This window comes from Pseudophryne corroboree, chromosome 4, assembly GCF_028390025.1.
Source record: "Pseudophryne corroboree isolate aPseCor3 chromosome 4, aPseCor3.hap2, whole genome shotgun sequence".
Lineage (NCBI taxonomy): Eukaryota > Metazoa > Chordata > Amphibia > Anura > Myobatrachidae > Pseudophryne > Pseudophryne corroboree.
The window spans coordinates 461,513,820-461,541,105 of record NC_086447.1 but is presented as its reverse complement, the minus strand read 5'-3'; the positions used below and the strand labels follow the sequence as shown (position 1 = coordinate 461,541,105).

General features: G+C 48.3%; 1 protein-coding gene across 2 annotated transcripts in view; it reads left to right on the top strand.

Annotated features, from left to right (window-relative positions):
- The window catches only part of MMS22L (MMS22 like, DNA repair protein), a 457,009-nt gene that overhangs the window by 343,212 nt on the left and 86,511 nt on the right, over positions 1-27,286 (top strand). For both annotated transcript variants that reach the window (XM_063917017.1, XM_063917018.1), the window contains one exon: positions 16,727-16,857. In XM_063917017.1, the coding sequence (XP_063773087.1) occupies positions 16,727-16,857 (131 nt within the window). The remainder of the gene's footprint in view (positions 1-16,726; positions 16,858-27,286) is intronic.

The following is a 27,286-nucleotide window of genomic DNA, read 5'->3' as shown; positions in this document are numbered from 1 at the left end:
AGGTGTCAAGAATACTTCTCTTGGCGGAAGCCAATGCAAGGGCCATCTCTGCTATATACTGTACAGTCCAGGAGTGGACAACTTGGAAGCGGACTTCGTCAGCAGGCACGGGGGAATGGGGCCTTCACCCACAGGTTTTTTAGCAACTGATTCACCGGTGTGGCTGTCCACAAATAGACCTGATGGTGTCTCGTCTCAACAAGAAGCTCAGTCGTTACTGCTCCAAAACGAGGGACCCACAAGCAATAGCGGTAGACGCTCTGATGACACAGTGGACTTACCAGTTTGTGTACCTGTTTCCTCCTCTTCCTCTCATTCCCAGAGTTCTAAAAAGAATCAAAAAGGAAAGAGTTTAGGCAATTCTGATTTGGCCTCAACGGGCCTGGTATGTGGACCTCCTGTCGTTGGCTCGGGAGGAACCCTGGCCTCTGCCACTACACAAGAACCTTCTTCAACAAGGTCCTTTTGTCTATCCAGACTTACAGCGGCTACGTTTGACAACTTGGAATTTGAGAGGGATTTTAACTAGAAAGGGTATCCTATCCAAGGTTATTTCCACTATGGTCCAGGCCCTTAAGGTGGTTACATCCAAACATTACCACCGTATTTGGAAGAAATATGTTTCTTAGTGCAAGCGTTAAAAATATTCCCCTGTGGAATTTAGTCTGGGACGGTTTCTACTGTACCTACAAGCAGGCGTGGATAAGGGCCTAAGATCAGGCTCCATCAAGGTTCAGATTTCGGCTCTCTCCATCTTTTTTCCAGAAACAACTGGCTGTACTTCCTGACTTTTCTAAAGGGGGTTATGCACATTCAACCGCCCTTTGTCCCTCCCATGGCTCCGTGGGACCTCAATGTGGTATTGACCTTTCTCCAGTCGAATTGGTTTGAACCTTTACATAGGGTAGACTTGAAATACCTAACATGGAAGACAGTTACGTTACTGGCCTTAGCTTCTGCTTGATGGGTGTCAGAATTGGGGGCCTTATCCTATAAGAGCCCCTACTTCATATTTCATGAGGATAGGGCGGGGCTCAGAACTCGCCCACACTTTTTGCCGAAGGTAGTGTCGGCCTTTCATGTGAATCAACCGATTGTGGTTCCAGTGTTATCCGACACTTCTATTGCTCCAAAGTCCCTGGACGTGGTTAGGGCTTTGAAGATCTACATCAAAAGGACGGCTCGTCACAGGAAATCTGACTTGCTTTTTGTCCTCTGTGATGCTACTAAAATTGGTCGCCCTGCCTCTAAGCAGTCCATTGCTAGGTGGCTCAAATTGACTATTCAACAAACCTATACTTCAGCAGCTCTACCACTGCCGAGTTCTATTCAGGCCCACTCCACAAGGTCGGTGGTTTCTTCCTGGGCGGCTGCCCGGGGTGCCTCGACATTACAGAAAAGAGGAATTTAATACCTACCGGTAATTTCTTTTCTTGAAGTCCGTAGTGGATACTGGGCGCCCACCTCAGTGCTTCGCTTCCTGCTTACCTTGGTTGGGTTTGCTGTTGATTTCCCTGTTTTATGTTTGGTTAGCATTGCAAACCTTCTGTAGTTAGCGTTGATTTCCTCTGTTTTGGATAGCGCTGCTCTCGTTGTTGGTGTCTGTGTGTGTGTGTGTGTGTTGGTTGGTTACCTCACCGCTTTTTGTGTTATATCCTTCTCTCAATGTATGTCCGTCTCCTCAGGCACAGTTTTCCTAGACTGAGTCTGCTAGGAAGGGCATAGAGGGGAGGAGCCAGCACACACTATTCATTTCTTAAAGTGTCAGGCTCCAGTAGACCCGATCTATACCCCATGGTAATCTTCAATTCCCAGTATCCACTATGGACTACGAGAAAAGGAATTACCGGTAGGTAGTAAATTCCCCTTTTTTCCTTAAATTCTACACATAATACCCCATAGCGACAACGTGAGAAAAAAATTTCGGGAGATTTTTGCAAATTTATTAAAAATTAAAAAAACTAAGAAATCACCTGTACGTAAGTATTCACAGCCTTTGCTCAATACTTTGTTGATGCACCTTTGGCAGCAATTACAGCCTCAGGTCTTTTTGAATATGATGCCACAAGCTTGGTACATCTATCTTTGGGCAGTTTCGCCCATTCCTCTTTGCTGCAAGCTGCATTCAAGCTGCATCAGGTTGGATGGGAAGCGTTGGTGTACACCCATTTTCAGATCTCTCCAGAGATGTTCAATCGGATTCAAGTCTGGGCTCTGGCTGACATTCACAGAGTTGTCCTGAAGCCACTCCTTTATTATCTTGGCTGTGTGTTTAGGGTCGTTGTCCTGCTGATAGATGAACCGTCGCCCCCGTCTAAGGTCAAGAACGCTCTGGAGCAGGTTTTCATCCAGGTATCTCTGTACATTGCTGCATTCATCTTTGCCTCTATCCTGACTAGTCTCCCAGTTCATGCAGCTGAAAAGCATCCCCACAGCATGATGCTGCTACCACCATGCTTCACTGTAGGGATGGTATTGGCCTGGTTTTTTCCAAACATTCACACCAAAGAGTTCAATCTTTGTCTCATCAGAACAGAGATTTTTGTTTCTCATGGTCTGAGAGTACTTCAGGGGCATTTTGGCAAACTCCAGGCGGGCTGCCATGTGCTTTTTTACTAAGGAGTGGCTTCCGTCTGACCACTCTACCATACAGGCCTGATTGGTGGATTGCTGCAGAGATGGTTTTCTCTCCACAGAGGAATGCTGTAGCTCTGACAGAGTGACCATTGGGTTCTTGGTCACCTCCCCTGATCGCACAGTTTAGACGGCCAGCCAGCTCTAGAAAGAGTCCTGGTGGTTCCGAACTTCTTCCATTTACGGATGATGGAGACCACTGTGCTCATTGGGACCTTCAAAGCAACAGATATTTCTCCTGCAGGGTCCACAGGTTATCCACAGGATAACATTGGGATATGAGGTAGCGACAGTGGATTGGCACCAAACGATCAAAGCTTTTGGCCTCCCAAAATGCAATGGGCCTGTCCCTACATCCCCGCCTCCTAGCTCAGGCAAATCAGTTTTTTGTTTGGTGCAGCAGGAGCCGGACCATGGTCAATGGGCTGCTGGTTTTTAGCAGCCATAAGCTTTTTTTATTTATTTTTGTAGTCTTACCAGTTTTTTTCTTAGCGATCTTTCTAAAAAGCATCTTATACGTACCTTAGAAAGAGTCACTCCAATAACTCCCCGCCGGGTCGCGACAACGCGTACCCACGTATACAGTGCTGTTTAGGCAGGCGTCTGTGTAGGATGTACTTGCAAGTCCAGCAGATGTTACCAGGCTGTGGCCGGAGCACGGGGAGAAGGTAAGGTTTCGGTTCCGCTTATTAGGGGAAATGCGAGACACAGCTGCACTGTTTCAGGATGGAGACTACTAAACAGTTGCTGACACGGCTTGCACCTCGGGTGCACCAGCGCTAGGCCTTAGGGATCATAGGCTCCAGGGGTAGTTTGAGGCCGTGATCCCTAGGGTTGATGTCAGCATTGGGGAGTTGGTCGCCCCTCCCCCCGGTTCATGACCAGTTTGCTCCGCGTTTCCCGCCATGAACGGAGTTCCCGCTTCCGTCTGAGACGCTATTTATCTAAATAAGGACCCAGTCGCAGCATAGACGGCTGTATCAACTAAACAAAAAGAAAGAGAAGACTCTTTTGCTGCGCCTGTGTATAATGATCTGTTATAAATAAATGTGAATTGAACCACGGATCTTATGGCATGGGAAAGACACGTTCGCCACTATGAGGAGATGTGTGATACTCCTAAAGAGTTAATCAGATTATAAATTGAAAATAGAGGCGCTCATGAGAATCACATACCAAAATATCACAGGTTCAATATCAGCCAAGGAATAAATAGTAATGATAATAAGAAAATATAAAATACATATGTTTATTAATAGTAATATAGAAATACTATTTCATAATGGATAATTCAATATTCCATATGATTTTAGCAGAATATATAATATACAAAAATTTAAAAATAGCATGGATTATCTAAATCCAGAGTGTATTATTATACTTGAGAAATCACTGAACAGTATGGTTCAAAATGGTATGTATCAGAATGTTGCAGTCTCTTGGAGAATCACTGTTGCCACAGCTGCTACAGGTGAATCCTAAATGTGTCACATTGACTGCACGTATTAATTGATAGTCAGCATGAATAAATGTATGAAATACCTCTCCACAAGGGCTGGTGAACCCGAGCGTCCCCGGGTGAGTCCAAAAGTTGCCCAGTAATTGAAAAAGCTGGAAGGTACGTGGGATATCTGGATCTTTCAGCCAGCTGCACCGATTATTGGTTACCCTGCTTGTTACACCTTGCAGGTGCTTCGTGCGGGTGATTGTAACAGCAAGTAGTGTGGCTGCTGGATCGGGTGATGTATTGAGCCCGGGTATAGATGTGCGTACCTTCCAATCTACCTGGACGTGCACCGTCCGCCGGTAGAGACCAACGTGGGGAGCGCTGGAAGTGATTGCCGTGTCCGTGCGGCGTCTGCAGTTGATCGTGCGGCCACGTAGAAAGCCGTCCACGGCTGTTGTTAGTAGGGCCGGGTGGAGTGGCTATGGCTTGAGTGCGTCCTGGAGAAATGTTCAGTGATTTCCAAAAAGGAGGAGGAGTCCTGACGCGTTTCGTCACGTGACCCGTGACTTTTTCAAAGTGAAAAAGTCACGGGTCACGTGACGAAACGCGTCAGGACTCCTCCTCCTTTTTGGAAATCACTGAACATTTCTCCAGGACGCACTCAAGCCATAGCCACTCCACCCGGCCCTACTAACAACAGCCGTGGACGGCTTTCTACGTGGCCGCACGATCAACTGCAGACGCCGCACTGACACGGCAATCACTTCCAGCGCTCCCCACGTTGGTCTCTACCGGCGGACGGTGCACGTCCAGGTAGATTGGAAGGTACGCACATCTATACCCGGGCTCAATACATCACCCGATCCAGCAGCCACACTACTTGCTGTTACAATCACCCGCACGAAGCACCTGCAAGGTGTAACAAGCAGGGTAACCAATAATCGGTGCAGCTGGCTGAAAGATCCAGATATCCCACGTACCTTCCAGCTTTTTCAATTACTGGGCAACTTTTGGACTCACCCGGGGACGCTCGGGTTCACCAGCCCTTGTGGAGAGGTATTTCATACATTTATTCATGCTGACTATCAATTAATACGTGCAGTCAATGTGACACATTTAGGATTCACCTGTAGCAGCTGTGGCAACAGTGATTCTCCAAGAGACTGCAACATTCTGATACATACCATTTTGAACCATACTGTTCAGTGATTTCTCAAGTATAATAATACACTCTGGATTTAGATAATCCATGCTATTTTTAAATTTTTGTATATTATATATTCTGCTAAAATCATATGGAATATTGAATTATCCATTATGAAATAGTATTTCTATATTACTATTAATAAACATATGTATTTTATATTTTCTTATTATCATTACTATTTATTCCTTGGCTGATATTGAACCTGTGATATTTTGGTATGTGATTCTCATGAGCGCCTCTATTTTCAATTTATAGACGGCTGTATAACTGGTGCGTCGGTGTTCACTTGAGCGTCTGTTCACTGTAGGTTCACGGGGCGGTTGTGTACACTAATAGCGTGGTTACGGTATGAATGGTCGACCATGTTATGGTCGACAGTCATTAGGTCGACCACTATTGGTCGACGTTGACATGGTCGACATGGACACATGGTCGACACATGAAAAGGTCAACCTGATTTTTTTTACCTTTTTTGTGTCGTTTTTTTTGCGTAAAGTGACTGGGAACCCCAATTAGTGCACCAGGTCCCCTCGCATGGCTCGCTTCGCTCGCCATGCTTCGGGCATGGTGCCTTCGCTCCGCTACCGCTTTGCTCTGCACATATTACCGTTCCAATCGTAGTCCACGTGGAACGTAAAGTATGGAAAAGTTCCCCAAAAGAAAAAAAAAAGTTTAAAAAATCATGTCGACCTTTCATGTGTCGACCATTTTCATGTGTCGACCATGTCAATGTCGACCAATAGTGGTCGACCTAATGACTGTTGACCATAACATGGTCGACCATGTGAACGGATACCAATAGCGTCTGGATCCACTCGGCGTTCACTAAAGTATTGATCGATCCTGGAAGCGGGTGAAGTCTCCCTGTATCCCACTCTCCTGAGCCAGGTGATACAGACTAAGTCTCTACCTTTTGAGTACGAATGAAAAAAGCATTGGGCTACCAGAGGGCCTACTTCCAAATCAGAAGATAAGCTATCAGCCTGATGGTGCGTGCCTCTACCTGGGGGACCCAAGGGGGGGAGGCCGACTTCATCATTTTGCACAGATCTGGCAGCAGTCCACCACAAATGCCTGGGTGCAAGAAGCGGTATCTCACGGTTATGCATTTGCTTTCAAGAAACACCCTCCTCAAAGGTTTCTTTGTACCAGCCCGTCTTCAGTGAAACGAATGCCAGGACTTTGCAAGAGGCAGTTCAGAAGTAGCTTCAGTCAGGAGTGATAATTCCAGTTCCTAAAGGCAGCAACAAGAACAAGGTTTTTATTCCAACCTGTTTCTAGTTCAAAAGCCAAACTGGTCGTTCAGGCCCATACTCGATCTCAAAGCGCTGAACAAGTACATTTGGGTGCCTCAGTTTCATATGGAGACTTTACGATCCATTATTTTGCCCATGCATCCGGAGGATTTTATAGTAGCCCTGGATATCCAGGATACTTACCTACATGTTCCTATAGCACTGTCCCATCAGCGCTAGCTCAGGTTTGCTATCCTCCAGCAACATTTTCAGTTTCAGGCCCTACCATTTGGACTGGCCACAGCTCCCAGAGTATTCACCAAAATTATGGTGGTAATGGCTTCTTATCTCCGTCAACAGGGGATAAGGATTTTTCCACACCTCGACAATTTATTAATCCTGGCACAATCTCAGGAATTGCTTCAGTGTCATCTGACAATAGCTTGTTTGCAGAGACACGGTTGGCTCATAAATTGGGCAAAGTCGTCCCTGGTTCTGTCACAATGGATTACTCCCTTGGGGGTTGTGTTGGATTTGGGTCTTCAGAGAGTAATTTTACCTCTGAACAAAATATCCATAATTCAGTAAAGGATTCAGGAGCTGCTACACAGTCAAAAAGTATCCATTCACGCAGCAATGCGTGTGATGGGGTTAATCGTGACGACATTCGACATGGTGGAGTATGCTCAGTTGCACTCGAGGCCTCTGCAACGTCTGATCCTTTCCAAATAGAATGGTTTTCATCGGACAATAAAAATGCAGATTACGGTCCTTCCTTTGTAAGTAAGACGGTCATTAACCTGGTGGCTACACACATCCCATCTGGACACAGGGAGACCCTTTTGGATATCAGATAGGGAAATTCTGACAACGGATGCCAGCCTTCAGGGCTGGGGAGCGGTGTCATGAAGGAGTTGCTTCCAGGGGCACTGGACCAAGGAAAAAAGTTGCCTGCCAATAAATATATAGGATCTTCGGGCCATATATATGGCACTTATTCAGGGAAAAGACATCCTTCAAGGGAAACCAGTCCAAATCCGTTCGGACAATGCAACAGCAGTAGCATACAGTACCTCAACCATCAGGGAGGAACTCGCAGCCAAAATGCAATGAAGGAGGTAAATCGCACGTTAAAGTGTGCAGAACTTCATCATCCAGCCTTGTCCGCAGTGTTCATTTCGGGAGTCCTAATCTGGGAAGCGGATTTTCTCAGTCGACACGCCAGTCGTGCAAACGAATGGGCTTTACACCCGAGGTCTTCCAAGTTCTGGTAGACAGGTGGGGGTTACCAGAGATAGATCTCATGGCGTCCAGTTAGAACAGCAAAGTTCCTGCATATCCCAAAGCTATCTTTGTGGATGCCCTGTCCGTGAGATGGTACTTTCGTCTGGCCTATGTGTTTCCACCAATCGCCCTGTTGCCCAGGGTAATGCGAAAGGCAAAACAAGGAAGGGGTGCCGTGATACTAATAGCTCCGGCTTGGCCCAGAAGATATTGGTAAACAGATCTGCAGAGGCTGTCGATGGATGTTCCATTCCTACTCCCTCAACGTCCAGATCTACTGTCTCATGGTCCTTGCTATCACAAGCACCTAGATCAACTGTCTTTGACGGCGTGGCTCTTGAGACTTCCATCCTGAAAGCAAGAGGATTCTCACAACAGGTAATTCAAACAATGCTCAGAGCAAGGAAACCTTCCTCAGCTCGCATTTATCACAGAATATTGCAAGCCTATATTCAATGGTGCAGTGACCGGAAATTTCACCCTAGGTCTTTAAGAGTTTCCAGAACCCTAGCATTCCTTCAAGCAGGAATGGACAAAGGTCTAAGTGTGGCTTCCTTGAGAGTGCAAGTGTCAAGATTGACTGACTGTATGGTTCCAAAAGAAAATTGCTAACCTACAGGATGTGCGCACTTTTTTCCAGGGGATGCTGTCCATTCAACCTCCTTTTGTTCCTCCTACAGTGCCTTGGGATTTAAGTTTAGTCCTAAAGGCCCTTCAAGTTGCCCCATTTGAACCACTAAAACAAGTGGATCTTAAATGGTTGACAGCTAAAGTTCTCTTTCTACTGGCTATTGCTTCAGCTAGAAGAGTTTCAGATTTAGAGGCGTTATGTCGCCCTCCTTTTCTGATTTTTTTGTGTTTTTTATCCAGATAGAGCGGTTCTCAGAATCAAATCTGGGTATCTTCCTAAGGTGGTGTCTAAATTCCACATTAACAAAGAAATTTCTCTAACGTCCTTGAGGATGCTGGGACTCCGTAAGGACCATGGGGAATAGAAGGGCTCCGCAGGAGATAGGGCACTTTAAGAAAGCTTTGGACTCTGGGTGTGCACTGGCTCCTCCCTCTATGCCCCTCCTCCAGACCTCAGTTTTACACTGTGCCCAGAGCAGGATGGGTGCACTGCAGAGAGCTCTCCTGAGTTCTCTGCCTAGAAGCATTTTTGTTTGGATTTTTTTCTACTTTTTTTTACAGGGAGCACTGCTGGCAACAGGCTCCCTGCATCGAGGGACTGAGGAGAGAGGGGCAGACCTTCTTGTCTAAGATAGGCTCTGCTTCCTCGGCTACTGGACACCATTAGCTCCAGAGGGGGTGAACACAGGTTCTTACTGGGCGTCCACCCCCAGAGCCGAGCCGCCGTTCTCCTCACAGAGCCAGAAGAACCGAAGTCAGAAGCCTTCAGCTTCACTGAGGTAACGCACAGCACTGCAGCTGTGCGTCATTGCTCCCATACACCTCACATACTCCGGTCACTGTAAGGGTGCAGGGCGCAGGGGGGGGCGCCCTGGGCAGCAATATAACACCTCTATTATGGCAAAAGACAATATACATGTACAGGTGGGCACTGTACATGTATATAAAAGAGCCCCCGCCATATTTTAGTAAGTTTGAGCGGGACAGAAGCCCTCCGCTGAGGGGGCGGGGCTTCTCCCTCAGCACTCACCAGCGCCATTTTCTCTCCACAGCACCGCTGAGAGGAAGCTCCCCGGACTCTCCCCTGCTTACACACGGTGAAGGGGTGTTTAAAAGAGAGGGGGGGGGGGCACATAATTGGCGGATAACATATTATACAGCGCGGCTGGGGGGAAAACATTTTGTGTTGGTCTCCAGGGTCATTGCGCTGGGGTGTGTGCTGGCATACTCTCTCTCTGTCTCTCCAAAGGGCCTTGAAGGGGATACTGTCTTCAGAAAAGAGGTTCCCTGTGTGTGTGAAGTGTGTCGGTACGCGTGTGTCGACATGTTTGACGAGGAAGGCTCGCTTAATGTGGAGGGGGAGTGCTTGAATGTCATGTCGCCGTCGGCAACACCGACACCGGAATGGGTGGATATGCTGAATGTCTTGAATGCAAATGTCAATCTATTGCATAAAAGGTTAGACAAGGCTGAAGCTAGGGATCAGTCAGGTAGCCAGTCCATGCCTGTCCCTGTGGCGCCAGGCCCTCCGGGGTCTCAGAAGCGCACCCTATGACTCTATGACCACATGACTCTAGTGTCGACTATGAAGATGCAAAATTACAGCCGAGGGTGGCAAAAGGTATTCGGTACATGATTATTGCCATTAAAGAGGTTTTGCATATTACTGAGGAACCCCCTGTCCCTGACACGAGGGTACACCTGTATAAAGGGAAAAAGCCTGAAGTCACCTTTCCGTCCTCATTTGAACTGAGTGAATTGTGCGAAAAGGCTTGGGAATCTCCGGATAGGAGACCACAAGTTCCCAAAAGGATTCTTATGGCGTATCCTTTTCCACAAACGGATAGGATACGATGGGAATCTTCGCCTAAAGTAGACAAGGCGCTGACACGCTTGTCCAAAAAGGTGGCACTGCCTTCTCAGGATACGGCTTCCCTCAAGGATCCTGCTGATCGCAGGCAGGAAATTACCATGAAGCACATTTACACTCATTCAGGTACTATTGTTAGACCGGCTATGGCGTCGGCCTGGGTTTGTAGTGCGGTTGTGGCATGGGCAGATTCCTTATCTACGGAGATTGACACCTTAGATAGGGATGCCATTCAAATGACCATAGAGCATATCAGAGATGCTGCCTTGTATATGAGGGATGCTCAGAGAGACATTTGTTCATTAAGCTTCAGAATAAATGCTATGTCTATTTCTGCTAGGCGGCTCTTGTGGACCCGACAGTGGACGGGAGACGCCGATTCAAAGCGGCATATGGAGTCCTTGCCTTACAAAGGGGAGGAGGAGTTTGGAGACGGCCTCTCGGACCTTGTCTCTACTGCTACGGCTGGTAAGTCGAATTTCTTACCTTATGTCCCCCCGCAGCATACAAAAAAGGCACCTCATTATCACATGCAGTCCTTTCATTCCAATAAAAACAAAAAAGTACGGTGATCGTCCTTTGTTGCCAGAGGGAAAGGCAGGGGAAAGAAGCTGCACACAGCTAGTTCCCAAGGGCAGAAGTCCTCCCCTGCGTCTGCAAAGTCCACCGCATGACGCTGGGGCTTCCCGGGGGGAGACAGATCTAGTGGGGGCTCGTCTTCGGTTTTTCAGCCACGGCTGGGTTCACTCGCAGGTGGATCCCTGGGCATTAGAGATTGTTTCGCAAGGATACAGGCTGGAATTCGAAGACTTGCCTCCTCGCCGGTTTTTCAAGTCGGCTCTGCCGGCTTCCCCGTCAGAGAGGGAGCTAGTATTGGCAGCAATCCAAAAATTGTATATTCAACAGGGGATTGTCACAGTTCCTCATCTCCAGCAAGGAGAGGGATATTACTCAACCCTGTTTGTGGTCCCGAAACCGGACGGTTCGGTCAGACCCATTTTAAACCTAAAATCCCTGAACCTGTACTTGAAGAGGTTCAAGTTCAAAATGGAATCACTCAGGGCGGTCATCGCCAGCCTGGAGGGGGGGGATTGGATGGTGTCCCTGGACATAAAGGATGCTTACCTTCATGTTCTGGTATTCCCCCCTCATCAGGCGTTCCTGATATTTGCAGTGCAGGACTGTCACTACCAATATCAGACGTTGCCGTTTGGGCTTTCCACAGCCCCGAGAATTTTCACCAAGGTAATGGCGGAAATTATGGTGCTCCTGCGCAGGCAGGGGGTCACAATTATCCCATACTTGGACGATCTCCTCATAAAGGCGAGATCTCGGGAGAGGTTGCTGGACAGCGTGTCTCTGTCCATGAAGACGTTGCAGTTACACGGCTGGATTCTCAATATACCGAAGTCCCAGCTAGTCCCGACAACGCGTATGACTTTTTTGGGCCTGATTCTAGACACAGACCAGAAAAAGGTTTTTCTTCCGGTCGAAAAGGTTCAGGAGCTCATAGCCCTGGTCAGGAACCTATTAAAACCAAAACAGGTTTCAGTGCATCATTGCACGCGAGTCCTGGGGAAGATGGTGGCTTCATACGAGGCCATCCCTTTCGGCAGGTTCCATGCGAGGACTTTTCAATGGGACCTCTTGGACAAGTGGTCCGGGTCCCATTTACAAATGCATCGAAGGATCACCCTGTCTCCCAGGACCAGGGTATCTCTCCTGTGGTGGCTGCACAGTGCTCACCTATTAGAGGGTCGCAGGTTCGGCATTCAGGACTGGGTCCTGGTGACCACGGACGCAAGCCTCCGAGGCTGGGGAGCAGTCACACTGGGAAGATATTTCCAAGGTCTCTGGTCAAATCTAGAGACTTGTCTCCACATCAACGTCCTGGAGTTGAGGGCCATATATAACGCCCTGCGTCAAGCGGAGGAATTGCTTCGGGAAAGACCGGTTCTGATTCAGTCAGTCAGACAGTGTCACGGCAGTGGCTCAAATAAACCGCCAAGGCGGAACGAGGAGCAGAGTGGCCATGGCAGAAGCGACCAGGATTCTACGCTGGGCGGAAGGCCATGTAAGCGCGCTATCAGCAGTGTTCATCCCGGGGGTGGACAACTGGGAGGCGGACTTCCTCAGCAGGCACGACCTGCATCCGGGAGAGTGGGGCTTCATCAAGAAGTCTTCGCACAGATCACGGGTCGGTGGGGACTGCCTCAAATAGACATGATGGCATCCCGTCTCAACAAAAAGCTAAAGCGGTATTGCACCAGGTCAAGGGACCCTCAGGCGGTAGCGGTGGACGCTCTGGTGACACCTTGGGTGTTCAGATCGGTCGATGTGTTTCCTCCTCTTCCTCTCATACCCAAAGTGTTGAGAATAATAAGAATAAGCAGGGTCAGAACAATCCTCATTGTTCCAGATTGGCCACGGAGGACTTGGTATCCGGAGCTGCAAGAGTTGCTCACAGAAGATCCGTGGCCTCTTCCTCTAAGGCAGGACCTGCTGCGGCAGGGGCCCTGTCTGTTCCAAGACTTATCGCGGCTGCGTTTGACGGCATGGCGGTTGAACGCCGGATCCTAGCGGAAAAAGAGATTCCGGAGGAGGTCATTCCTACCCTGATCAAGGCTAGGAAAGACGTGACGTTAAAACATTATCACCGTATATGGCGAAAATATGTTTCTTGGTGTGAGGCCAGAGCTGCTCCTACGGAGGAGTTCCATTTGGGCCGTCTACTTCACTTCCTTCAAACAAGAGTGACTTTGGGCCTAAAATTAGGGTCCATAAAGGTCCAAATTTCGGCCTTATCCATTTTCTTTCAAAGAGAATTAGCCTCTCTTCCTGAAGTACAGACTTTTGTGAAGGGTGTGCTGCATATTGTGCCTCCGTTGGCGCCTTTGGATCTTAACGTGGTGTTACCTTTCCTCAAGTCACCTTGGTTTGAACCACTCAAAACTGTGGAGTTGAAATACCTCACGTGGAAAGTGGTCATGTTGTTGGCATTGGCTTCGGCAAGACGTGTTTCAGAATTGGCGGCTTTATCACATAAAAGCCCATACTTGTTTTTTCACGTGGATAGGGCAGAGTTGAGGACTCGTCCTCACTTTCTGCCAAAAGTGGTCTCATCTTTTCATGTGAACCAACCTATTGTCGTGCCTGTGGCTACACGGGACTTGGAGGATTCCGAGTCCCTGGATGTGTTCAGGGCTTTGAAGATTTATGTGACCAGAACAGCTAGAATCAGGAAGACTGAAGCTCTGTTTGTTCTGTATGCGGCCAACAAGGTTGGCGCTCCTGCTTCAAAGCAGACTATTGCTCGCTGGATCTGTAATACGATTCAGCAGGCGCATTCTACGGCAGGTTTGCCATTGCCTAAATCGGTTAAGGCCCATTCCACTAGGAAAGTGGGCTCTTCTTCTGGGGCGGCTGTCCGAGGGGTCTCGGCATTGCAATTGTGCCGAGCTGCTACTTGGTCGGGTTCAAACACCTTTGCAAAGTTCTACAAGTTTGATACCCTAGCTGAGGAGGACCTCCTGTTTGCTCAATCGGTGCTGCAGAGTCATCCGCACTCTCCCGCCCGTTTGGGAGCTTTGGTATAATCCCCATGGTTCTTACGGAGTCCCAGCATCCTCAAGGACGTTAGAGAAAATAAGATTTTACTTACCGGTAAATCTATTTCTCGTAGTCCGTAGAGGATGCTGGGCGCCCGTCCCAAGTGCGGACTTCTTCTGCAAGACTTGTATATAGTTGTTGCTTACATAAGGGTTATGTTATAGTTTATCGGTTGAACCGAGGCTATGTTGTTGTTCATATTGTTGACTGGGTAGTGTATCACAAGTTATACGGTGTGATTGGTGTGGCTGGTATGGATCTCGCCCTTAGATTTACAAAAATCCTTCCTCGTACTGTCCATCTCCTCTGGGCACAGTTTCCCTAACTGAGGACTGGAGGAGGGGCATAGAGGGAGGAGCCAGTGCACCCAGAGTCCAAAGCTTTCTCAAAGTGCCCTATCTCCTGTGGAGCCCGTCTATTCCCCATGGTCCTTACGGAGTCCCAGCATCCTCTACGGACTACGAGAAATAGATTTACCGGTAAGTAAAATCTTATTTTTAGTGCCGGCCTTCCAAGGGCCGGACCTTTCTGCGGGAGATGCATTGTTGGACGTAGTCCGTGTTTTAAGGATCTACGTGGATCGTACCAGTGCCATCAGAAAAACAGACACTCTCTTCATTCTCTATGGATTTCACAAGAGGATGGCCCGCTGATAAGCAGACACTGGCAAGGTGACTTCGAATGACTGTTTCAGAAGCATATTCTCAAGCTGATCTTCCTGTTTTGGCTAATGTCTCTGTTTACCCTACTCGTAATGTAGGTACGTTATGGGCAGCACAACGTGGTGCTTTAGCAGAACAGATATGTAAGGCAGCCACATGGTCTTCCATTAACACATTCATTAGACATTATGCTTTGCTTCTCAGGACACTGAATTCGGGCAAAGACTTCTCCTGTCTAGTCAGGAGCGTCCCCACCACTAAATTGCTTTGGGACATCCCAATATTATCCTATGGCTAACCTGTGGACCCTGCCAGAGAAATAATCGTTATGGTAGACTTACCGTTGATAACTCTATTTCTCCACAGGGATCCCACCCTGACGCACCTGATTTGAGGATCCTTTCACTCACTAACTTCTTCCGTCTTGTACGGAAGGGTGTGCATGTGTGTTCTTCTCGCCTGATTAGGGCTCTCTATGATGCTCCTGCCTTAATCTTTGGTAAACAACTGATTTGCCTGAAATAGGGACGGGCCCGTTGCATTCTGGGAGGTCGAAAGCTTTGATCGTTTGGTGCCAATCCGCTGTCGCTACCTCATATCTCAATGTTATCCTGTGGACTTAGGAGAAATAGTTATCAACGGTAAGTCTGCCATAAATTTTGAGCTTCATGGCAAAGGCTGTGAATACTTATGTACATGTGACTTCTTAGTTGTTGTTTTTTTAACTAAATTTGCAAAAATCTAAAAAAATAAAAAATAAAAAAAACCAACTTTTTTCACATTGTCATTATGGGGTATTGTGTGTCGAATTTGGAGGGAAAAGATTTATTTATTCCATTTTGGAATAAGGCTATAACATCACAAAATGTGGAAAAAGTGAAGTGCTGTAAATACTTTCCGGATGCACTGTATATTGGGGGTCATTCCGAGTTGAACGCTCTCTAGCTAGTTTAATCAGCTGTGCAAACGCTATGCCGCCGCCCACTGGGGAGTGTATTTTAGCTTAGCAGAAGTAAGAACGCATGTGCAGCCGAGCTCTGCAAAAAAAAAAGTTTTGTGCAGTTTCAGAGTAGCTCTGAACCTACTCAGCACTTGCGATCACTTCAGCCTGTTCGTGTCCGGATTTGACGTCGTACACCCGCCCAGCCACGCCAGCATTTTTTCAGCCACACCTGCGTTTTTGCAAACACTTCCTGAAAATGGTCAGTTGACACCCAGAAACGCCCCTTCCTGTCAATCTTCTTGCGGCCATCAGTGCGACTGAAAACTTCGCTACAACCTGTGCAGAACCACAATGGGCTTTGTACCTGTACGACGTGCATGCGCATTGCGGCCTATACGCATGCGCAGAAATGCCGCTTTTTAGCCTGATCGCTGCGCTGCGAACAACGCCAGCTAGCGATCAACTCGGAATGACCCCCATTATCTCTTCTAGAAGTGGTGACGCTATTGCTTCAAGCAGTAATCATGATGTGTTCTTTCCGCATTATATTTTACATTACACCAGTGTTTAACAAACTCTGTCCTGAAGGTATCCTAAAGGTGGGTACACACTAATAGATATATCTGCAGATCAATTGATCTGCAGATATATCTATGGACAGATCGGGCAGTGTGCTGTGCATACACACTGCCCGATCCGTCGGGGACTGACGTCATGAACTGGGCGGGCGTGTACACACGCCCGCCCAGTTCAGCTGTCAATCACCGCCGGCCGCCACAGCATGTGTACGGGCGGTCGGCCGACCGCCCCGTACACACAGCGACGCGCCAATATATCGGTAGATATATTGGCCGTCGGCTGTGCTGCGCGACCGAAGCAATACGTCTGTGAACGACGGAGTTCACAGACGTATCGTCCGTACACACTGGCCGACGGTCCCGCGATATATCGGCCGTTCAAGAGAACGGCCGATATATCGACCAGTGTGTACGGACCTTAAGAGTCCAGGTTTCATTGATACCTATGCTTGTGAAATTATGGTATAATCAAACTGACTGAGGTACTAATTAAGTCTCACTTGTGCTTAATCATGGATAGCTTTAAGACCTACTGTATCATTCTACGGTGCCATAAGCACAGAGCTTGAGGATCACTGCATTACACAGTTGTAGCTAATTTGTACTTTTTCACTATTTTTTCTTCAGTTCATTGACCGATTCTTTCATTGGCATTGGATATTCATCTTATCAGGCTCTGTCAATTCGAGCTTGGATACGATGTGTATTACAGATGTATATCGATCAGCCAGTGGGTGCTATCATTGAAATAGAAACAAGTAAGTTCTTTTTTTCCCCCTTAGTTATCGTATGATTTGTTTATTCATGAATTTGTACTTATACAGTCCTCAGAGCAAAATATTATATACAGTTATGTCCTCATACATCTTTGCTGAGGTTGTGGCAAACAGGCCATCGTTGCACGTTAGGTCGTGTGAGAATCTTCTAGCGCCTGGAGTCTCTTATGCCGAAAATGCGTCTTAGTCACACACAAAGTACAAGTATCATATATCAAATTATTCAGCACAGTCTCCTCATGCCCCCTTATTCGCATTTAATTGCGAATAAGATGCATTTTCACCCCCCAAAAAAACGCCCCGATGTTAGCAAATTTCACAGGACCTGGCGTCTCACTCATACCAGGCTTACAGCCTTTGAGGTAGAAGGAGACAGTAGGTTTGTTTCCACAGCCATGTGTGGGAAGCCATCTAAATGTGGATCAGGGAGCTGCTGAGAAAGAGAGACCCATCCTCTCTGATAAAAATATAAGGGGTGTGATCTCGGCATTGGTAAAATTAGTATTTCTCTAACGTCCTAAGTGGATGCTGGGGACTCCGTCAGGACCATGGGGAATAGCGGCTCCGCAGGAGACAGGGCACAAAAATAAAGCTTTAGGATTAGGTGGTGTGTACTGGCTCCTCCAAGCCTCAGTTAGGTTTTTGTGCCCGTCCGAGCAGGGTGCAATCTAGGTGGCTCTCCTAAAGAGCTGCTTAGAAAAAGTTTTTAGGTTTTTTATTTTCAGTGAGTCCTGCTGGCAACAGGCTCACTGCATCGAGGGACTTAGGGGAGAGAATTTCAACTCACCTGCGTGCAGGATGGATTGGATTCTTAGGCTACTGGACACCATTAGCTCCAGAGGGAGTCGGAACACAGGTCTCACCCTGGGGTTCGTCCCGGAGCCGCGCCGCCGACCCCCCTTACAGATGCTGAAGATTGAAGGTCCGGAAACAGGCGGCAGAAGGCTCTTCAGTCTTCATGAAGGTAGCGCACAGCACTGCAGCTGTGCGCCATTGTTGTCACACACTTCACACCAAGCGGTCACGGAGGGTGCAGGGCGCTGCTGGGGGCGCCCTGGGCAGCAATATTTAATACCTTTATGGCAAAAGAATACATCACATATAGCCATTGAGGCTATATGTATGTATTTAACCCATGCCAGTTATCTAAAACTACGGGAGAAAAGCCCGCCGAAATAGGGGGCGGAGCTTATTCTCCTCAGCACACAGCGCCATTTTCCTGCTCAGCTCCACTGTGAGGAAGGCTCCCAGGACTCTCCCCTGCACTGCACTACAGAAACAGGGTAAAACAGAGAGGGGGGGCATTTTTTTGGCGATATTTTGATATATTTAAGCTGCTATAAAGAACAACACTTATATAAGGTTGTTCCCATATATATTATAGCGCTTGGGTGTGTGCTGGCAAACTCTCCCTCTGTCTCCCCAAAGGGCTAGTGGGGTCCTGTCTTCGATAAGAGCATTCCCTGTGTGTCTGCTGTGTGTCGGTACGTGTGTGTCGACATGTATGAGGACGATGTTGGTGTGGAGGCAGAGCAATTGCCGATAATGGTGATGTCACCCCCCAGGGAGTCGACACCGGAATGGATGGCTTTGTTTATGGAATTACGTGATAATGTCAGCACATTACAAAAATCAGTTGACGACATGAGACGGCCGGCAAACCAGTTAGTACCTGCCCAGGCGTCTCAGACACCGTCAGGGGCTGTAAAGCGCCCTTTACCTCAGTCGGTCGACACAGACACTGAATCTAGTGTCGACGGTGATGAAACAAACGTATTTTCAAGTAGGGCCACACGTTATATGATCACGGCAATGAAGGAGGCTTTGCATATCTCTGATACTGCAAGTACCACAAAAAGGGGTATTATGTGGGGGGTGAAAAAACTACCTGTAGTTTTTCCTGAATCAGAGGAATTAAATGATGTATGTGATGAAGCGTGGGTTAACCCAGATAGAAAAATGCTAATTTCAAAAAAGTAATTAGCATTATACCCTTTCCCGCCAGAGGTTAGGGCGCGCTGGGAAACACCCCCTAGGGTGGATAAGGCGCTCACACGCTTATCAAAACAAGTGGCGTTACCGTCTCCTGATACGGCCGCCCTCAGGGATCCAGCTGATAGGAGAATGGAAACTACCCTAAAAAGTATATACACACATACTGGTGTTATACTGCGACCAGCCATCGCCTCAGCCTGGATGTGCAGTGCTGGGGTCGTCTGGTTGGATTCCCTGACTGAAAATATTGATACCCTGGATAGGGACAGTATTTTATTGACTATAGAGCAATTAAAGGATGCTTTCCTTTATATGCGAGATGCTCAGAGAGATATTTGCACTCTGGCATCGAGAGTAAATGCGATGTCCATATCTGCCAGAAGGAGTTTATGGACGCGACAGTGGTCAGGTGATGCGGATTCCAAACGACATATGGAAGTATTGCCGTATAAAGGGGAGGAATTATTTGGCGTCGGTCTATCGGATCTGGTGGCCACGGCAACTGCCGGAAAATCCACCTTTTTACCTCAGACCCCCTCCCAACAGAAAAAGACACCGTCTTTTCAGCCGCAGTCCTTTCGGTCCTATAAGAACAAGCGGACAAAAGGACAGTCATATCTGCCTCGGGGCAGAGGAAGGGGTAAGAGAGGGCAGCAAGCAGCCCCTGCCCAGGAACAGAAGCCCTCCCAGGGTTCTGCAAAGCCCTCAGCATGACGCTGGGGCCTTACAAGCGGACTCAGGAGCGGTGGGGGGTCGACTCAAGAATTTCAGCGCACAGTGGGCTTGCTCACAGGTGGACCCCTGGATTCTGCAGGTAGTATCTCAGGGTTACAGGTTGGAATTCGAGAAGTCTCCCCCTCGCCGGTTCCTAAAGTCTGCTTTGCCAACGTCTCCCTCAGACAGGGCGACGGTATTGGAAGCCATTCACAAGCTGTTTTCTCAGCAGGTGATAGTCAAGGTACCCCTCCTACAACAGGGAAAGGGGTATTACTCCACGCTATTTGTGGTACCGAAGCCGGACGGCTCGGTAAGACCTATTCTAAATCTGAAATCTTTGAACCTGTACATACAAAAATTCAAGTTCAAGATGGAGTCACTCAGAGCAGTGATAGCGAATCTGGAAGAAGGGGACTTTATGGTGTCCCTGGACATAAAGGATGCTTACCTACATGTCCCAATTTGCCCTTCACATCAAGGGTACCTCAGGTTCGTGGTGCAAAACTGTCATTATCAGTTTCAGACGCTGCCGTTTGGATTGTCCACGGCACCTCGGGTCTTTACCAAGGTAATGGCCGAAATGATGATTCTTCTGCGAAGAAGAGGCGTATTAATTATCCCTTACTTGGACGATCTCCTGATAAGGGCAAGGTCCAGAGAACAGCTGGAGGACGGAGTAGCACTAACCCAACTAGTGCTGCAACAACACGGGTGGATTCTGAATTTTCCAAAATCTCAGTTGACCCCGACGACACGTCTGCTGTTCCTGGGAATGATTCTGGACACGGTTCAGAAAAAGGTGTTTCTTCCGGAGGAGAAAGCCAGGGAGTTATCCGAACTTGTCAGGAACCTCCTAAAACCAGGGAAAGTGTCTGTGCATCAATGCACAAGAGTCCTGGGAAAGATGGTGGCTTCTTACGAAGCGATTCCATTCGGCAGATTCCACGCACAAACTTTTCAGTGGGATCTGCTGGACAAATGGTCCGGATCGCATCTGCAGATGCATCAGCGGATAACCTTATCGCCACGGACAAGGGTGTCTCTTCTGTGGTGGTTGCAGAGTGCTCATCTGTTAGAGGGCCGCAGATTCGGCATACAGGACTGGGTCCTGGTGACCACGGATGCCAGTCTGAGAGGCTGGGGAGCGGTCACACAGGGAAGAAACTTCCAGGGAGTATGGTCAAGCCTGGAGATGTCTCTTCACATAAATATACTGGAGCTAAGAGCGATTTACAATGCTCTAAGTCTGGCAAAACCCCTGCTTCAGGGTCAGCCGGTGTTGATCCAGTCGGACAACATCACGGCAGTCGCCCACGTAAACAGGCAGGGCGGCACAAGAAGCAGGACAGCAATGGCAGAAGCTGCAAGGATTCTTCGCTGGGCGGAAGATCATGTGATAGCACTGTCAGCAGTATTCATTCCGGGAGTGGACAACTGGGAAGCAGACTTCCTCAGCAGACACGATCTACACCCGGGAGAGTGGGGACTTCATCCAGAAGTCTTCCACATGATTGTGAACCGTTGGGAAAAACCAATGGTGGATATGATGGCGTCCCGCCTCAACAAAAAACTGGACAGGTATTGCGCCAGGTCAAGAGACCCTCAGGCAATAGCTGTGGACGCTCTGGTAACACCGTGGGTGTTCCAGTCAGTGTATGTGTTCCCTCCTCTGCCTCTCATACCAAAGGTACTGAGAATTATACGGCAAAAGGGAGTAAGAACGATACTAGTGGCTCCGGATTGGCCAAGAAGAACTTGGTACCCGGAACTTCAAGAGATGCTCACGGAGGATCCGTGGCCTCTACCTCTAAGACCGGACCTGCTTCAGCAGGGACCGTGTCTATTCCAAGACTTACCGCGGCTGCGTTTGACGGCATGGCGGTTAAACGCCGAATTCTAAGGGAAAAAGGCATTCCGGAAGAGGTCATTCCTACACTGGTAAAAGCCAGGAAGGAGGTGACTGCACAACATTATCACCGCATTTGGAGAAAATATGTTGCGTGGTGTGAGGCCAGGAAGGCCCCCACGGAGGAATTTCAACTGGGTCGATTCCTACATTTCCTGCAAACAGGATTGTCTATGGGCCTCAAATTGGGGTCCATTAAGGTTCAAATTTCGGCCCTGTCGATTTTCTTCCAGAAAGAATTGGCTTCAGTTCCTGAAGTCCAGACTTTTGTAAAAGGAGTACTACATATACAGCCCCCGGTTGTGCCCCCAGTGGCACCGTGGGATCTTAATGTAGTCTTGGATTTTCTCAAATCCCATTGGTTTGAGCCGCTCAAATCGGTGGAGTTGAAGTATCTTACATGGAAAGTAACCATGCTACTGGCCCTGGCTTCAGCCAGGAGAGTATCAGAATTGGCGGCTTTATCATATAAGAGCCCATATCTGATTTTCCATACGGACAGGGCAGAACTGCGGACACGTCCTCATTTTCTGCCTAAGGTGGTGTCAGCGTTTCACCTGAACCAGCCTATTGTGGTGCCTGCGGCTACTAACGATTTGGAGGATTCCAAGTTGTTGGACGTGGTCCGGGCATTGAAAATATATATTTCAAGAACGGCGGGAGTCAGAAAGTCTGACTCACTGTTTATATTGTATGCACCCAACAAGATGGGTGCTCCTGCTTCTAAGCAGACGATTGCTCGTTGGATTTGTAGCACAATTCAACTTGCACATTCTGTGGCAGGCTTGCCACAACCTAAATCTGTCAAGGCCCATTCCACAAGGAAAGTGGGCTCATCCTGGGCGGCTGCCCGGGGGGTCTCGGCATTACAACTCTGCCGAGCTGCTACTTGGTCAGGGGCAAACACATTTGCAAAATTCTACAAATTTGATACCCTGGCTGAGGAGGACCTTGAGTTCTCTCATTCGGTGCTGCAGAGTCATCCGCACTCTCCCGCCCGTTTGGGAGCTTTGGTATAATCCCCATGGTCCTGACGGAGTCCCCAGCATCCACTTAGGACGTTAGAGAAAATAAGAATTTACTTACCGATAATTCTATTTCTCGTAGTCCGTAGTGGATGCTGGGCGCCCATCCCAAGTGCGGATTGTCTGCAATACTTGTACATAGTTATTGTTACAAACAAATTCGGGTTGTTATTGTTGTGAGCCGTCTGTTCAGAGGCTCCTACGTTTGTCATACTGTTAACTGGGTTCAGATCACAAGTTATACGGTGTGATTGGTGTGGCTGGTATGAGTCTTACCCGGGATTCAATATCCTTCCTTATTGTGTACGCTCGTCCGGGCACAGTATCCTAACTGAGGCTTGGAGGAGGGTCATAGGGGGAGGAGCCAGTACACACCACCTAATCCTAAAGCTTTATTTTTGTGCCCTGTCTCCTGCGGAGCCGCTATTCCCCATGGTCCTGACGGAGTCCCCAGCATCCACTACGGACTACGAGAAATAGAATTATCGGTAAGTAAATTCTTATTTTTGTTCTACGCATGATAAGTTTTGTAAAAAAAAGTTGTCTGCTAAATATTTTTATTTAGGGGTAAGTATTAAGTATTAAGTAACAAAGTAATACAAATACCTTATATCAAGCTCTGGCAACAAAGAAATGGTGTTGGAAGCAGGCAATTCACACAGAGAGCAAAACACTAATGACACACACGCAGCACTGAGATCTCACGCCTTATAGAGGAACAAAAAGAACAGTAACTACTTACCTGCTGCTTAAGCACAAAGTCTTCTTACATTTGCCTTTGTAGATTCATATTTCAGAAGCAGAAACCCTAAACTGGGAGTGTTTCCACAGCAAAAATGTTAATTTAGAAAAAAAATTAGAGTATTGCCTAGCTATCTTAATTACAAAATAATTAGTACAACATACAATATGTATTTGTTTTTTCTGCTGCGGGGTACACTGGGCTCCACAGGGAATGACATTAGGGGGTGTAGAGTAGGATCTTGATCCGAGGTACCAACAGGTTCAAAGCTTTGACCTTCTTCTCAGAATGCATAGCGCCGTCTCCTCTATAACCCCGCCTCTGTGCACAGGAGCTCAGTTTTGTAGTTGGTGCCATGCAGTAAGCAGGCATACCACAGGGGGGCTGCTCCAGCAGCCCTGAGAAGAAGCTTTTAATGAAAAATGAAGACTTCAAGGGCTGCAGCAGAGACACTGACTGTGTTAGATGTCAGTCAAACATCTCCTGCTGCAGCTCCATCACCTCCCCCAGCGGCGCTGTACACTCCCGCGCCCTGGTTGCCGGGTACCTACAGCGGAGGCTCCGGTTTTCTTCCAAATTAGTCACACACACGACCGCTGCTCTCCTGGATTGTGTGGCCACACTCAAGGAGGAGGTAAGTGGGTCCTCTCGGCGGGACCCGCTGTAAGTCGCGATCCAACGCGGCCGGTGGGAGGCGGGCCGTGCATGCTGGCGTGGACACTGTGGCAGTACAGGGACCCCACTAGACCACCAGGGCATGGGCACAGGTCGGTCTTCTCTCTTAAACTGTTTATTTAAGCCCCCAGTACCCGGTGGTGAAGTCCAGCAGGGGGATAAGGCTTTGACCTGTAGCCCCTCCCCCAGCCCCAGGGCGCCATTTAGAGTAAATGTTCCCGCCCCGGAGCTGCAGATCTCTCTCTCAGCGTTTGGGTGCCATTAGGACAAATTGAGCTGATCCTGGGACTGTTTGGGCAAATCATCCTCTGTAAAGCCGCCTGCCTGTCATCGCTGTGCATTTTACAGGACACTTAAGTATTCTACATGGCTGCTGACAGTGTTAAGAAAAAGTGCATTTAGTCAGGGTTATTTAGTACAAGTACCCTGTGATATACATCCAATCTTTACTGTGCATTGTTATATCGATTGACTGTACAGCTATACTTAGTACTACTATGTATTGCTAGTCCAGTGCAGTTTTATTGCATGTCATAATTTCTGCATTGTACAAACTGACTCTGTGTGTGTGCATATAGCTGTTGTGTGACCTCCATTTCGTGTATCTCACTCAGATTGTTATCCCTATATTCTATAACCTGAGGGGGCTAAGTGCTTCAGGTTTATCATTTAATATAGGTAGTTCACAGGATATACTCCGTGTGTATTTTTCTCTGTGATTTTTAGTCACCATATTCTTCTAGAATTCCCTGTTTGTGCTGAAATACACTGCACATGGGGTTCTTGTCAGGTACTGTGCTGCTGATATTGTACTGTGTTGCCTTGCATTGAGCTTTTGACTATGTCAGCTACAAAGGGCAACGCTGCTGGGGCTGATCCCACACTGCGTGGTGTTGACGCTGCAGACTCCTTTGAGTATAACATAGCAGCTGAGAGTTCAGGTTCTGGGGGTTCCTTGCCCCCCAGTGGGACTGTAGCAACAGGGGTTTAAAATGACCCACCATGGGCTACCTTCTCTACGCTATTGAATACGCTGGTAACTAGACTAATGCCCCCTATGGTACCTCCTGTGCCGGTACAACTGCTTATGGTCCCCGCGGTTAACCCGCCGTGGGCAGATCAACTGTCCAATCAGTTACAGCAATTGAACCAATCACTGACTACTCAGAAGTCTAACCCTCGCCCGCCTAAGACCAAGGGGTCTTCTAAGCAGGCAATTACTTCCTCACAATCCACCAACGTCCCAGACACCTTGTCTGATGAGGATGGCGTGTATACCGACCCCACGGATTCTGATCCCGATACTTCTGATGGGGAAGCTGTTTCACAGGTGGATGTTCCTGACTTGTTGGAGGCTATCAGGCTCATTCTTCAAGTTGATGATGACCCGGAGCCTGATGCTGCCCCTAAGAAACTGGACAGGTTTAAACGTCAGAAAGTGGTTAAACAAGTTTCACCTCACTCTGACCATTTAGTCGACATACGTCAGGAGTCCTGGGAAAATCCAGGAAAGAACTTCACGCCTCAGAAGAAGATGCTGGCTCGCTACCCCCTCGCTGCGGAGCTAAGTAAAAATTGGGAAACACCCCCACCAGTGGATTCGCAGGTGGCGCGGCTGGTGGCAGCCTCCGCTTAGCCTGTAACTACCGTCACGTCCCTGAGAGAGCCGACGGATAAGCGTGTGGAGGGTTATTTAAAGGCAATTTACACCCTAACTGATGCTACGCATAGGCCCACCTTTGCAGCGACATGGGCTGCAGAGGCTGTGGAAGCGTGGGCTCAGGAGCTGGAGGCAGAGTTGCCTTCCAACGCTTCTGATCATGCTAGACAATGCTTGTCATATGTTGTCACAGCGTCTCATTACATTAAGGAGGTGGCTTCTGATGCTGGTATTCTGGTGGCCAAGGCTTCTACTACGTCCATTTTGGCTCGCCGGATTCTTTGGTTACGGTCTTGGTCTGTGGACATGGACTCTAAGAAAACCCTGGAGGTACTCCCTTTTAAGGGAGATATTCTTTTCGGAGAAGACCTCAACAAGATAGTGGCTGACTTAGCTTCTGCTAAAACAGCATGTCTGCCTAGTACTGCTCCTTCAGTGCCGAAGGCTAAGAGTACTCCATTTTGCTCCTTTCGTCCTTCAGGGAAAGCAAAAGGTCAGGCGTACCCGAAACAGGTTCGCACTTCCAAACCCAGTAAGCCAAAACCCAAACGGGCCTGGGTTGTCCGTCAGCCTGCTTCCAAAACTGACAAGCCTGCCGCATGACGGGGCGGGCCTTCCTCTGGGGGATCCCAGGGTGGGGGTCCGACTTCTAGGGTATACCCAGGAATGGTTTGAAGACCACTTCCGATGCCTGGGTACGGGAAGTCGTCACTCGAGGTTACGCCGTATCCTTCAAGAATCTTCCCCCTCATCAATTTTGCCTGACAGACGTCCCTTCGGATCAGGTGACGGCAAAGACTCTAAATTTGGTGGTACAGTCCCTCTTGGACACAGGAGTGGTAGTACAGGTGCCTCTGGCTCAGGGAGGCATGGGGTACTATTAACCGCTGTTCCTAGTCCCGAAACCGAATGGGTCCTCCCAGCCCATTCTCAACCTCAAGTCAAACAAATTTGTGAAGGTCTCCATGTTTCGTATGGAAACTCTTCGCTCTGTTGTTCTAGCCTTGGAACCTGGGGATTATATGGTCTCCCTGGACATACAGGATGCTTACCTGCATATTCCCATTGCAGTGTCACCTCAGCAGTACCTGAGGTTTGCGGTTGGCAACCTCCATTACCAATTTTCGGGTGTTACCTTTTGGTTTGGCCACGGCTCTGCGAGTCTTCACCAAGGTCTTGGCGGTAATGACGGCTGTGCTCCGCCATCAAGGGGTCAGGATCCTACCGTACCTGGACGACTTGTTGATCCTGGCGAATTCCCCAGAAATTCTTCTACGCCATCTGGATCTGACTATCCAGTTTCTGTAAGCCCACAGGTGGCTCATCAACTGGAAGAAATCTTCCCTGGTCCCTGCTCAGATCATGGTGCACCTGGGGGCGTTATTGGACCAATGGTTGTTTTGTCTCAGGAGAGAGTCCTGAAGCTTCAGGACAGGATTCGATTCTTCCTATCTCGTCCGCAAGTGTCAATACATTCGGCAATGCAAGTGCTAGGTCTCATGATGTCGGCTTTCAACATGGTGGAGTACGCTCAATTCCATTCCCGCCCTCTGCAGAAGCTGATTCTTGCCAAGTGGTAAGGCCTGCCTCACCGGATCAGGTCTCAAATGATCTCCTTGTCTCCGGAGATCCGTCTGTCACTGAGCTGGTGGCTTCAGGACCAACGATTGAGCAGGGGTCGTCCCTTCTGG